Source organism: Dromiciops gliroides, chromosome 4, assembly GCF_019393635.1.
Source record: "Dromiciops gliroides isolate mDroGli1 chromosome 4, mDroGli1.pri, whole genome shotgun sequence".
Classification (NCBI taxonomy): Eukaryota; Metazoa; Chordata; class Mammalia; order Microbiotheria; family Microbiotheriidae; genus Dromiciops; species Dromiciops gliroides.
In genome coordinates this window covers 169,251,053-169,265,414 of record NC_057864.1, presented here as the reverse complement: position 1 = coordinate 169,265,414, position 14,362 = coordinate 169,251,053, and the positions used below count along the sequence as shown (strand labels likewise).

The window sequence follows — 14,362 nt, the reverse complement described above, 5'->3', positions numbered from 1 at the left end:
TGTGTGTGTGTGTGTGTGTGTGTGTGTGTATGTGTGTGTTTTGCAGGGCAATGGGGGTTAAGTGACTTGCCCAGGGTCACACAGCTAGTAAGTTTCAAGTGTCTGAGGCCAGATTTGAACTCAGGTACTCCTGAATCCAGGGCCAGTACTTTATCCACTGTGCCACCTAGCTGCCCCTGAGCATTCTTTTTTTAAAGTATTTTATTATTTTCCAGTTACACATAAGGATAGTTTTCAACATTTGTTTTCACAGGACTTTTAGTTCCAAATTTTTTTCTCCCACCCTCCCCTCCCTCTTCCCCAAGATGGAGAGCAGTCTGATATAGGTTGTATATGTACAATCACATACAATCACATAAACATATTTCTACATTAGTCATCTTGTGAAAGAAGAGTCAGAGCACAAAGGAAAAACCTCAAAAAAGAAGGAAAAAACAGTCCAAAAGTAGAAAGAATATGATTCAATCTGCATTCATAATTCACAGTTCTTTTTTCTGGATGTTGAAAACATTTTCTATCATAAGTTCTTTGAAACAGTTTTGGATTGTTGCATTGCTGAGAAGAGCCAAGTCTATCCCCATTGTTCACCACACAATGTTGCTGTTACTGTGTACGATGTTCTCCTGGTTCCGCTCCTCTCAGTCAGCATCAGTTCATGTAAGTTCTTTCAGGTTTCTCTGAACTCCTCCTGCTCACCATTTCTTACAGCACAATAATATTCCATTACATTCATATACCACAACTTGTTTAGCCATTCTCCTTTTGATGGGCATTCCTTCGATTCCCAATTCTTTGCCACCACAAAGAGAGCTGCTATAAATATTTTTGTACATGTGGGTCCTTTTCCCTTTTCTATGGTCTCTTTGGTACACAAACCTAGCAGTGGTACCCCTGGGTCAAAGGGCATGAACAGTCCCATAGCCCTTTGGGCATAGTTCCAAAAGGAGAGAGCATTCTTAAAACATTTCAGAGATGAAACTTCTGCTATACAAAAGAAGAAAGGCAGGAAGCTGTCTTTGGAGCTTCCACACCACCACCCCATCTCGATGCAGAGTTAGGGGACTACAGCATCCCACTGCCATCTCCAGTCATCTGTAGAGAACATCCCATAATAAAGCTCCTTGAGATCTTCAAGTCTCAGATGTTGTTCAGTTGTTTCAGTTGTGTCTGACTCTTGGTGACCCCACTTGAGGTTTTCTTGTCAGATACTAGAGCAGTTCACCATTTCCTTCATCTGCTCATTTGACAGATGAGGAAACTAGGCCAATAGAGTTAAGTGACTTGCCCAGGGTCACAAAGTTAGTAAGTGCCTGAACTCCGGTTTTTCTGACTCCAGACCCCAGCACTCTATCCACTGAACCACCTAGTTGGTCCCTTGTGTACTGGCTTCCTCCTTTTTCTCTTCTACATTGTGTATTCAGAGTTACCACATTATCACTCCCAGAGAGGATTTAGCTACCAAGGTATCCAAGGATCTCCGATATAACTTTGCCACCAAATAAAGGAATTCACACTGAAAGCCTTCAGTTGCAGTGAGTGGCCCTAATTCCCCATTGTGCAGATGAGAAAGCAAAGATTGCAAAAAGTTAAATGGCTTGCCCAGACTTACCCATAAGTACTGGGATTTAGACCCAAGTCTAATTCCAGATTCCACACTCTTCCCACTACACTGACTTCAAAAACACCATACCAGGAGCCAAGAGCCCTGTGTCTGTGTTCCAGCTTGGCCATTAACCAACTTTGTGGTCTTGAGTAAGTCTCTTCAGTTTCTTTCCGAGTAAATGAAGAGGTTGGACTGTTCATTTTAAAAAGATCTGGGAATTTTCACATACAGCAAAGTTCAATATAAGGCAACAGCATTGATGTGTCGGGAGGGAGGGAGGGAGGGAAGGAGGGAGGAGGCGGCGGGGGGGGGGGAGAGAGAGAGAGAGAGAGAGAGAGAGAGAGAGAGAGAGAGAACCCACTTTGGCTACATTAAGAGGGAAATAGCCCACTACACTCTGTCCAGGTCAGACCCCATTATCTTGAGTATAGTGTTCAGAACTTGGTGCCACATTTTAGGAAAAATATCAATACATTATCTAGAGGAAATTATCCAGGAGAATGTGGCCAAATTGGTGAATAATAATAACAATAATCACTAACATTTATATAGCATTGTAAGGCTTGCAGAGAATTTTCCAAATATCTCATTTTATTCTCATAACAACCTTGGGAGGTAAGGTGTGTTATTATTCCTCATTTTGCAGATGAAGAAACTGAGGCAGACAGGCTAAGTAACTTATCTGAGGTCATATGACTCATAAGTAACTGAGGTAAGATTTGCACTCAGATCTTCCTGACTCCAAGTCCATCACTGTGTCACCTGGCTATCTGTTGAAAGTTCTTGAGATCATACCATACATGGTTTAAGTTTAAGCAAGTGAGAATCTTTAGCCTTGAAAAGAGAAGATTTGAGGAAGATATGATAGCTGTATCCAAGCATTTCAAAGACTGTCACATGAAAGAGGGATTAGAATTGTTCTACTTAGCCCCAGAAGGCAAAACTAGGAGTGAGTTGGAAGTTTCAAGGATAAATATTTAGGTTAGCTGTGAGAAAAAAAGAAAAAAAGCTTTTCTAACAGAGCTTTCCCAAAGTGGAATGGGTTGCCTTAGTAGATAGTAAATTATCATTCATCCGAGTCTTCAGGGAAACCTGGGCGATCGTCATTTGTTAGGCATGAGGTAATAGAATATTCTCAGTCAAGCATGGATTGGACCAGCTGGCCTCTGAGGTACCTTCTGATTTATATTCTGCCACTGAATGATCTCTCACATCTTGTCTAGTACTAAAATTCTTAGACCTGTAAGAGAATCCTAATTCTTGTCCCTACTTGTATGACCTTGGCAAGATACTCTCCGACCTGAGTTTCATTACCTGTAAAATGAGGGGCTTGGACTACATGACCTCTAATGTCTCTTCTAGCCCCAAATTTGTGTCTTTGATCTCTAGGGGAAAAAAAAGATTAGAATCTAGCTGCCTTTGGTTTCCTGTAGGAAAAATGAGTGATTCAGCTCTTGGAGCGTCCAGGCGTTGTTGCTTCTACCAGTGGTCACCAGGTGGCAGCCAATCCCCCCCAGCTGCTTTTGACTTTCCTACTTGGGTCTGCAGCTGGCCCGTCCCGGGGACTCTTTATGGGTAGAACAGCTAATGCCAAGGTTATCGCCCCGGGAGTGAATAGGCTTTTCACAAGAGAAAGCATTTCCAGGAATTTGACTTCTGAGACATTCCAAGAACGGCTGTTGTTCTGAAAGAAGCATTTCTAGACTCTTGGGTTCCCCTCCCTGGCCTCACGGATGCTGTCCACCACTTTAACCCCCTCCCCCTCTCCACCTAAGGCCATGTTGACTGCCAGCTGGATTTCAAGTCCTCTGTATTACCTGTGACCATTGGAAATGAAAACTGAGATGTTTCCTTCTCCCTTCCCGTGCTGTACCCCCACCACACACACACACACACACACACACACACACACACACACACACACACACACACACACACACTACATCCACAGTCCTCCCACACACTCCAAGCTTATGCGGAGAAGCACAGGGGACAGAAAGAAGATAGGAAGAGGCTCAGTTCTAGCTGAAGAATCAGCCCTAGGCAAAAGTGTGGTTGGTGGGACTTCAATTAAGTCTCTAACACCTTCCCAGGTCCCATTTGCCCCAGAAGGCACTTGATCCCTCCATGCAGCAAACCCCAAATTCACTTTTCTGTTCCCTTCCCTTCCCATCAAAATTAACCCATTTTCAGATAAGTAAAAAAAAATACCTAACCCAGCATTTCCCGAATAAATTTAGCCACAATATAATTATGGGCTTGAAATATTAGGGAAGCCATAAATGCTGGGTTGCAGGGGATGGGGGGGTAAGGGGGCAGACCACAAGTAGAATGACCAAGAGAAGAGGAAGTTAGGGAAATGGTAAAGCAAAATTGAGGAAATTAAAGCTATTATACACCAAAAATTACTGCACATGAGTAATATTGATGTATGCATTTTCCACTTTAGAAAGGAAAAAAAAAATTTACTCAAAAACCTTTCATGTCTCCCCATTGCCATCAGGATAAAATGAAAAATCCTCAGCTTGACATTTAAAGTTCCTTGCGATCTGACTTTGACCTGCTTTTCCGGTCTTATTTCATATTACTCCCCACTCTTGGTCACAGTCAAAATAGTCTGTTAGTTGTGCAGGTCCATGACCTTAAATCTCCTGACTTTGGGAGTCTCTGGAATCTAGAATACACTCTCTCCTCACCTCCTCTACCCAGACTCCAATCCCTCACTTCCTTCAAGACCCAACTCAAGGTCTACCTTCTAAGGTGAGGCCTTTCCTGGTCTCAGCTCCCCTCTCCAATCCAAATTATTGTTACAACTATCCCTCTTTAGATGGCTTCATATATGCTCTTTGTTGACTTGTGTGTGCTTTTTATTCACCCCTCCTCTCCCCCGAAGAAGGTAAGCTCTTTGAAGGCAGGAACACTGCCTTTATCTTTGTGTCTATCCCATCTTACACATGGAAGTTGTTTAGTAATAATGAACTATCCTTATGGAAGCCCCATTCCTGGTGCACAGGGAATCAGAATGCCACAGCACAGTTTGGGAAACATGAACTAATCTAGCCTCTGATAGTAGATATTAGCCCAGTTAATAGGTTACTATCCCAGGTAACATTTGCATTTTAATGGCACCCTCTTAGAACCTGTTTCTTAACCCAAACAATTCTAATGTCAGACTAAAGCAGCCACTAGGGAGATGCTTTCTAGCAGGTGGGCCTTTCTGTGTCCTGCTTTTCACACCATGACCTTGTGGGCACCTCCCTATTTCTTCTCTGCATGATACCTAGGTTAGGTGCTGCTCCATACCAGCTGCCTTCTCCCACTTTGCCCCCTCTGCCTAAAGCACCTTCCTTCATCTCAAAACGAGCCCATCCTTTTCCTAGGTCCCTCTCCTGCCAGTCCTTGCTAGCAAGAGAGACTTCACCCTCAGAAAGAGGAAGCTGTGTTAGTCCTCCATAGTGGGAATGAGTGGACCAATGACCCCATTCCCAAAGTAGAGAAGACCAAGGTTTTTAGGAGTCAAAAAATCCTTGGGCTAGAGGAAATGTTAGAAACCAGAAGCTGTCTCCAAAGCCCAGTGTCCTCCTGGATTTCCCATGACTCAGCTGCTGTCTCACCCTAGAACATCCCTGTGGCATGCCTGCCCCTCCTATTAATGAATTGTAATGGTGTGGCTGCTAGGTGGCACAGTGGATAAAGCACTGGCCCTGGATTCAGGAGGACCTGAGTTCAAATCTGGCCTCAGACACTTGACACTTACTAGCTGTGTGACCCTGAGAAAGTCACTTAACCTTCATTGCCCCACCCCCAAAACCCCAATAAATAAATAAATAGATAAGATTAAAATTAATTTTAAAAGGGGGGGGTGGAGCCAAGATGGCAGAGGAAAGGCAGTAAGTGCTTGGAGCTCCTGACACAATCACTCAAAAAACCTCCAAATAATGCCATAAGAATTATAATGGGGGACATTATTTTAGGAAGAGACCCTGGCCATCCCCTACCAGTTCTACTTCTGACTCCAGACTCCCACACCAATACCTTTCCCACCTCCCTACACTCATACTTCTGCTGAGCTCCCTTTTACATGTTGTCTTTTCCTTGTAGAATGTAAGCCCCTTGAGGAAAGGACTGTTTCTTCTTTGCTTCTATTTGTACCCCCAGCACACAGCATACAGTAAGCAACCAATCCGTGCTTGTTGCCTTTCTTTGCCTCAGTTCCGAACACCTGTGTTTACCCTTTGAATGAATGGATGGGGTACTTGGTGATCCAGCACTTGTATGGAGTCAGTGACCTTGTTCCAAAAGACCCTCTCACCTCCAATCTTGCCTGGATTTTCTGAACTAATAGTGGTATATGACACGGGCAACCTAAAAAAATAATTTCCTATTTGATTTGGGAATAAAATTATATAATGCTTTTGTAAGAGACCAACCTTCCTGGTTGTGTTTTGCTTAAGCTAATAACAGAAGTAGTTTACCTTCCCTAAGCAAACACCGGCTGGGTAACAGGGAGAGGGCAGCCTGGGGAAAGGTGCTTGGTGATGGGAGAAGCCAAGCAGATAATTAAGAGTCCACCGACCTGGAAACAGGTATCACTGTCCTTGGGAAAGGAGTCTCTTAACCCCTTAGAAATGCACCATCCTGAATAAAAAGCTGGAGCAAGAAAATGAGAAAGGATCAGGAAAAGAGGAAGAAAGGAAGTGGCTGCCCTGGGCCTCACAGGGCCCCTTGAGGTCAGCCTGGGGGACTGCCACTCTTTCTCCTGCTGTCCTTCTAGACCCACCCAGCCCAGACCATGACTGAAAGTTAAGAGTACACCATGACTTTATTATATGAATTCCTATTAAACATCTTTAAGAAAAAACAACAGCAACAACACCACATGTGGAAACAAAACCTAACATAGCAACCAACACTCACAAACCTCAAGATTGGGTTTCCACCTTATGAATTCCCCAAGTGCTTGGGGTTTTGTTTGTTTAAAAGAATTTTCATGTATTCCTCACTGCACAAACTTTGCTAGAAGTGAACAACTTTTCATTTGCAGGAGAAATGAGTCTCTGAATGTAGCTTGCTTTGGCTACTTCCACCCCAGCATCCTTCACTCCCCTCTCTCCTGAGGTGTAAGAGAGACTGGGGCAGGGTGGGTGTTTTGTTTTCCATTTAGTTTTGGATAACATGGTAGCTAAAGCAGGTCCTTTCCCTGTCCTCTGAGGAATAATAGATTGTAGGAGCCCCGGGTGGGGACCCTCAGATCTCTTGAGTCTTTAGCCTGATCCATATTGGTATTGTGGAAGGGGAAAGAGCTGTCCCTCTAGCTGGCTGGGGGTAGAGGTGCTGACCTCCAGATGAAAGGGTCAGGCAGCTTTGGAGCCTTGCTCTCTTCTCCTTGTCCATGTAGAGTTAGAAGGAAGCACCAGGGGATGGGGAAGCCTTGGGGGAAACCTCAAAACTAAACAGATCGTTTTGCTGGGTAAGGAACCTGGGTAAGGAGGAGAGCTTGGCAGCTAAAAGGGAAAGGGAGAAGAGCAAAAGGAAAGGAGGAGAGAAAGGAAGAAAAAAAAAAAGGTGGCCTTCCCCTTCTAGGCTGTGAATTATTCATTCCTATGCCAAGACGCTTTCTGTTACCTGTGGCCCCACTCCAGCTTCACCCCTAGCAACCTCTGCACACACTTCCAAACTTGGTTACATTTCATAAGGCTTCTCTCCCCCTGGTAGCTGCAGGCACATTCCAGGGCCTGGGCCTGCCAGCCAGCAGACCTGAGCACATTCCAGGCCCAACCACTGGCCAGGGGGGGCCGCCCACTGTGGAATCCTTCCTTCTTTGGGCCCCCCAGGGTTTGGGGAAGAAAGCACTGCAACTTGGGAGATGGAGCGGGAGAAATCATGAGTCTGTAAAACCCTGCCCCCTCCAGTCACATAGTTTCTTTCTTTCTCTCTCTCTCTCTCTCTCTCTCTCTCTCTCTCTCTCTCTCCCTCCCTCCCTCCCTCCTTCCTTGCCCCAAGGGGAGGGGGGGAAGATTACTATAAGTATAATTTCATGGTTTTATCTTGGCTCCCCCCAAATAAGCTATAAGGTTCCTCCTCCTACCCCACCCCACCAGTAACAAGAAGTCCAAGCTCCATACTGGGCAGTAGAGATTTGGTGCTTTAGTGAACCTAGAAGCCCCTGCCCTAAAAGCTCTCTCCTTTCCAAGTTTCCTGATTCCTCAGAGGAGCTTTTCCCCATGCCTGTGCCAACCCACTAATGTGAAGAGGCAGAGTGAACTCCCTGAGACAGTGAGTAGGTGAGGGAGTAGGTGGGTAGGCAGGCCCCCTGTAGAGCTACCTTCCTCTTGAGAACAGGTTTCTTCCCCACCCCAAACAGGACTCAGCCTGCACTTTCGCTCTGAGGCCAGCTTTCAGAGCTAAGCAGGTGATACCCAGGGCAACTCCACCCCTTGCCCCTGCACACTGCATAAGAAAACAGCTGTCTCCCCATTGTTCTTTCTAGTTCTAGAGGTCTCACAGTTTAATATTTTCTCCTTATGGGCATCCAGCTCCTCCCTCAGGAACTAGGGGTCAATTTAAGACCAGTACTCCCCTGAGGATAAGGGAAACCTCCCCTCCCGCTGCCAAGCAGACTCTAGGATTCTAGACTCGTGCCCCTCTCCCTCCCTCTCCCACACCACCCTAGCCTAGCAGGGAATTCCAAGCTTAGCCCTAAGTGCAGCAGCACTGTCACCATGCCCAGTAGCTCTCTGCTTCCACCGATTCCACATTGGACAACTTGCACCCATTCTATTTCCCAGCATGAGTAAGGGAAGCAAGTGGTCCAGCCTGCCCTTGTGCTAATTCCAGACTATTAGCGGGTCCTCTACCACCAACAACAACTTCCAGTATGATGGCAGATAGCTCTCCCCATGATAGCACAGTGGGAAGAAAATTGAACACGGATCTCTGAACTCGAAGTCATAGAACCTGAGTTCAAATCCTGTTTCTGCCAAAGAAATACTTGTGTAACCTTAGGTGAATCAACGAACCTCTCTGGGCCCCAATTTTCTCATTTGGAAAATGAGCGGTTTGGATCAGATGACTCTAAGGTCCTTCCCAGTTCTAGAGCTATACCCCTATGCCATTCTCTGGGAGGTGGCAATCACTCCCAGGGAGGCTTTCTTGTACCACTCCCACTTATTGGTTCTAGGGCCCTCCCCTTCTGCTACCCCAAGCCAAATGTGGATTTCCCATTTGATGCTGTTTCTTCATCCCTGTGCCTGAGGGACCTCTGGGGAGAAGACAAGGATGGAAGATGAGTCTCATCCTGTAAAACAGCAGCCAGGGGGCAGCTAGGTGGTGCAATGGATAAAGCACCGGTCCTGGATTCAGAAGGACCTGAGTTCAAATCCAGCCTCAGACACTTGACACTTACTAGCTGTGTGACCCTGGGCAAGTCACTTAACCCTTACTGCCCTCCCCCAAAAAAACCCCAGCAGCCAGGAGCTCAGAAAAGGAAGAGATCAGGGTGCTGAGAGTGGGACAGGGAGGATTAGATGATGTCTCAGACTCTTCAGTGGAGTCTAGACTAGTCTGAGAGAAAGATGGGGAGTTGAGAGGGGTAAGAAGAGGGTTCATTTTGTCCTTGCCCATACATTAACCTGGGCCTGTGCTTTATGTGTCCAGCCCTCCCACTGATTGGACCTGCTCCTTTAGGGAGAGGAATGGTGGGAGTGAGGAAAGGGAAGCCAAGAGGCTACAGAAACATTAAAAAAAAAAAAAAATCCAGAGAGGGGAAAGTCCCCCTCCCCTCATTGCCCCTAAAACAACACAGCTACAAGAGAAAACTGTGATTGGCTGCTGTCCTTAGTGGGGCCACAGGTGCTTCCTCCAACCACAATATGGCAATCCCAAAGTTCCAAAACATCTGCACAAGAAAGGAAGGACAAGAGGCAGCTGGAAGCAAGGCTTCAGAGGAGCAGAGAGAGCTCTGGCCGGAGAAACTTGGTGCCTCGATGCTCACACACCCTCTGTCTTACTGCAGCAGGTCTGGGCAGCTAAGGACAGGCCTTCACTACTTGGCTGCCCCATAGGGCATTTAGTCTCCGGTGACCTCTGGCACCTGGGGAAAAATAAAAAGGGTTTTTTGGGAACAGGTGAAAGAGAGGGATTTGCAAATGATCTCTACTTCTTTTTTTTTTTAATTTTTTTTTTCTTTTAGTGAGGCAGTTGGGGTTAAGTTACTTGCCCAGGGTCACACAGCTAGTAAGTGTTATGTGTCTGAGGCCGGATTTGAACTCAGGTACTCCTGACTTCAAGGCCGGCGCTCTATCCACTGTACCACCTAGCTGCCCCCTGATCTCTACTTCTAAGTGAGTCTCCCTGGGCCCTGGACTGACAGGACACCCAGTGACAAGATGGACAAAACCCAATAAGGAAAGGATTTTGACCATTCTTCTTTGGGGACGGTCAGAGCTCTCAGAGGTTTCCTACCTCCCAGGGTATTTCCCATCTATTGAGTTTCACACGGAAAAAGTGGCATTTGGTCTGGGCTTTTATTTTGACAGATAAAGATTACAGTGATAGGGAGGGATGTTTAGGTAGAGGGAACAGCATGAGTACAGGCACAGAAGTGGGAGATTAGATATATGTGAATAGTCCAACTTGGCCAGAGCCTATGAGAGGGTAAGAATAAGAGGTTGGACTTTATGCAGTAGGCAATAGGGAGATAATGAAAGTTTTTTGAGTGGGTAGTATCATAAGCAGCAGATAGACTCCTGGGCCTGGAGTCAGGAAGAGTCAAATCTGAGCTCAAATCTGGTCTCAGACACTTACTAGCTGTGTGATCCTAGGCAAGTCACTTAACTCTGTTGGCCTCAGTTTCCTCATATGTAAAATCAGTGGAGAAGGAAAGGGCAAACCACTCTAGGATCTTTGCCAAGAAAACCCCAAGTGGGTCATGAAGAGTCAGACATGACTGAAAACCATAAGCAGAGCTTACTTAGGAGAATCCTTCTAGCAGCTATGATTAAGAAGAAACTGAAAGGGAAAAGAAACTAGTTTGGGGAAATAAATGGTTATGAGATCATTTTGTTGTTTGAACAAAAGGTAATAAAGGGGCTAACTATTCTGGAAAACAATTTGGAATTATGTGGGAGGAGAGTGGTTTTAAAAATTCATATCCAGTGATCCAGAGATTCCATCGTTGGGCATCTACCTCAAGGAGGTCAAAGATGGGGGTGGGGGAAGACCCCATTATTTACCAAAATGTTTGTACCAGCTTTCACGGCAGCAAAATACTAGCAATAAAGTGGGTGTCCATCAATTTTGGAATAATTGAATAAACTGTGACAAATGATGTAATGGAATATTAGGAATATAATTGGACATTAAGAAACAATCAATATGTGGAATTCAGAGGAACATGGGAAAACCCGTATGAACTAACACAAGGTGAAGTAAGCAAAACCAGCAAACCAATCAACACAGTAATTACAATGATATAAATGGAAAAGGAAAAAAAAAAGACATTAAAAGAGAACTGAATGCTGAGTAATTGTAATGACTAATCTTGGCCCCAAGAAATGCACCTCCTTCCTTTCCTTGGAGAGATAGGAGACTGTGAATACAGAATGTTGCAGATGCAGTCAGATGTGTTGGCTGGTTTTTCTTTGTTGCAAAGGAAGACACACTGGGTAGGAGGGGAAGTAGCTAGAAATGACTGTGATATAAAAACAAAAGGCAGCAATAAAACAAAAAAATAATTTAAAAATAATGAAATGGGGGCAACTAGATGGCGCAGTGGATAAAGCACCGGCCCTGGAGTCAGGAGTACCTGAGTTCAAATCCAGCCTCAGACACTTGACACTTACTAGCTGTGTGACCTTGGGCAAGTCACTTAACCCCCATTGCCCCACAAAATTAAAAAAATAATAATAATGAAATGAATTTAAAAAGCAATCTAGGCTCTGATGAGGATTGGAGTGCACATGGAAAGGTGACAAATACCACCAGACATGGATATGGGGGGAAAGAGGGGAAAAACAAGGATGACTTTGAGATTTCAAGCATGAGTGATTAGTAGAATAGTTGGTTCTACTAACAGATATGGATGAGATCATTAGGAGAAGGAAATGGTTTGGGGAAGGCAATAGTAAGTTCATTTTTTTTTTTTTGGTTTGGTTTTTTTTTTTGCGGAGCAATGGGGGTAAAGTGACTTGCCCAGGGTCACACAGCTAGTAAGTGTCAAGTGTCTGAGGCCGGATTTGAACTCAGGTACTCCTGACTCCAGGACCAGGGCTCTATCCACTGCACCATCTAGCTGCCCCGTAAGTTCATTTTTAATACTCGGACTTTCAGTAGAGATGTCTACCAGATAGGAGAGATGTCTAATTGGCTGGTAGAAATGAGACATTTGGGAGGAAGAAAAGAAAGACTAGAAATATAAATTCAAGGAGTAATGGCATAAGGATGATGATTGAGGTCATAGGAGTAAATGGCATTGCAATGGAAGAAAGTATGGAAAGAGAAGAAGACCAAGAATGGAACCTTTGTCAACACTCACATTTTAGGGGAAGAAGAAGAGCTATTAGAGGAGAGGGGGGAAAAAGAATGGATTAAGAGGCAGAAGAAGAAACAGGTGCCTATAGTGAAGCCAAGAAAAGAATTTCAAGATCAAGGAGGTTATCAACAGTGTAAAATGTTATAGAGACATCATGGAGGATAAGGACTGAGAAAAGCCAATTGGATTGAAATATTAGAAAATCACAAGTGACTTGGATCCAAGTGGAAAGTTGGAAGAAGTCAGATGAAGTAGAACAAAGGCGTACATAAATAGAATTAGTTCATAAGGAAGAGTGAATGTTCATGACTTTTGAGAATTTTAGCACTGAAAGTAAAAGATAAAATATAGTAGTTAAAGGGAGTAGCAAGGATGAAAAGGGCCTTTTTTTTAGGACTGGTGAGATCTGAGCACTGTTTGGGGGCCAGAAGCAGGGAAATAGCTGAGAGAGAGAGAGAGAGAGAGAGAGAGAGAGAGAGAGAGAGAGAGAGAGAGAGAGAGAGAGAGAGAGAGAGAGGGAGAGGGAGAGGGAGAGGGAGAGGGAGAGGGAGAGGGAGAGGGAGAGGGAGAGGGTCAGGGTTGGTTTGACCAATCTAGGGGCATGGAGAGGGACACCTCTAAATGAAGAGCTGCTGAGACGTAGGAAGGGGAGATGGCCCTCTTGGAAGGCTGACCAGGCCCATCTTATCTAAGCAGGGCCCCAAGGAGAACTGATGTCTCCAAATTGCTACTTTAAATTGGTTCTCTGGACGGGAGTGGGGGGGGGGGAGGGGGGTTCCTAAGCTTTCTTCTGTGTCATGGAGCTCTGTCAGGCTGGTGAAGAAATATTTTTAAATGCATAAAAATCAAAACCATAGAATTACAAAGGAAACAATTTATATAGAAATAGTTTTCAAAATATTTTTAAGCATGTTCAAAGACCTCAGATGAAGAAGCCCTGCTCTAAATGTTTCAGGTTTGGATATTTTTTTTTTCTCCTTGAGGAGATTGAGAGTGGTTAAAGGAATTGGGGATGTTTTAGCCTGGAAAAAGAGAAGGCTTAAGGGAAAATGAGTGATGTCTTCAAGTATTTGAAGCACTGTAATATTAAGGACACAATAGACTCTTCGATTAAATTAGACTGTTTGGCTCCAGAAGCAATGGGAGGAAATTGCAAAGCAGCAACATATTGACTCAGTGTCAGGATAAGCTTCCTAACGAGAGCTGTCCAACAGTGGAATGATCCGCTTGGGAGGTGGTGGGTTCTTCCATCCTGAGGGTCCTTAAACAAAGGCTCTGAGGGCCACTGCTTCAGTGTGATATGGAAGGAATCTTTGTTCAGTTGTGGGTTGGATGAGATGGCAGCCGAGATCCCTTCCAACCCTAAATTGCTGTGACTTTGTGAGTTATAAGTTCCCCAGGACTTGAGTCACTGTCTCTGTCTTTAGTGCTTAAATGCTAGCTGAAAGCGGGGAGGGGTGAAGCAATGCATCCTTTTTTACACCCAAAAGGCCAGCCATACTGGGGCAGAGGGGGAAGGGGAAGAAGAGCTGCAGTAAGAGAAAGACAAAGAACAGCTTGGGACATCACGGTCTTCCAAAAAGTCTTCAAGTAGTCCTGGGTTTTTCACCTCTGTGCCTCTCTCCACACTGTGCCCTATGCCTTGGAATCCCTGCCTCCCCATCCTTTAGGGCTCTGCTCAGATGACTTTCTCTCCATGAAGTCTTCTTGTGGCATTCTGTGCCTGTGCCTGTGCAGGTGCCCTTTGTCATCCTATTCTGTGCTGTGATTGTTTGTGTACATATCTGGTCTGAACTGGGAGATGCATGGGAGCAGGTCCCATGTCGTTTTCATCATTTTATCTCTCACAGGAACTAGCCTTGTGCAGAGTGAGTGCTAAATAAATGGTTTGAGAATGAATGATAGGGGGCAGCTAGGTGTCACAGTAGATAAAGTGCTGGCCCTGGATTCAGGAGGGCCTGAGTTCAAATCTGGCCTCAGACATTTGACACTTACTAGCTGTGTGAGCCTGGGCAAGTCACTTAACCCTCATTGCCCAGAAAAAAAAAATATGAAGCCAGAGAATGAATGATTAGTGAGCTGCTGGTCCCAAAGCAGAGTCTAGGACCCCACAAAAGTTATACCTATGAAGGAAGAGAAGGAAGATAGCATAGGCTCATAGGTTTAGAGCTAGAAAAGACCACTGAGGCATCTAGTCCAACCCCCTATTTTTCACATGAGGAAACTGA

General features: G+C 45.0%; 1 protein-coding gene across 6 annotated transcripts in view; it reads right to left on the bottom strand.

The window, feature by feature from the left end:
• Nucleotides 1-5,457: 5,457 nt before the first annotated feature.
• The window catches only part of CUEDC1 (CUE domain containing 1), a 127,474-nt gene continuing 118,569 nt past the window's right edge, over nt 5,458-14,362 (bottom strand). For 5 of the 6 annotated variants that reach the window (XM_043964776.1, XM_043964779.1, XM_043964777.1 and 2 more), the window contains one exon: nt 5,458-9,695. In XM_043964776.1, coding sequence (XP_043820711.1) covers nt 9,631-9,695 — 65 coding nt within the window. In that variant the 3' untranslated portion in view covers nt 5,458-9,630. The remainder of the gene's footprint in view (nt 9,696-14,362) is intronic. The other variant, XM_043964781.1, reaches the window with a different exon arrangement.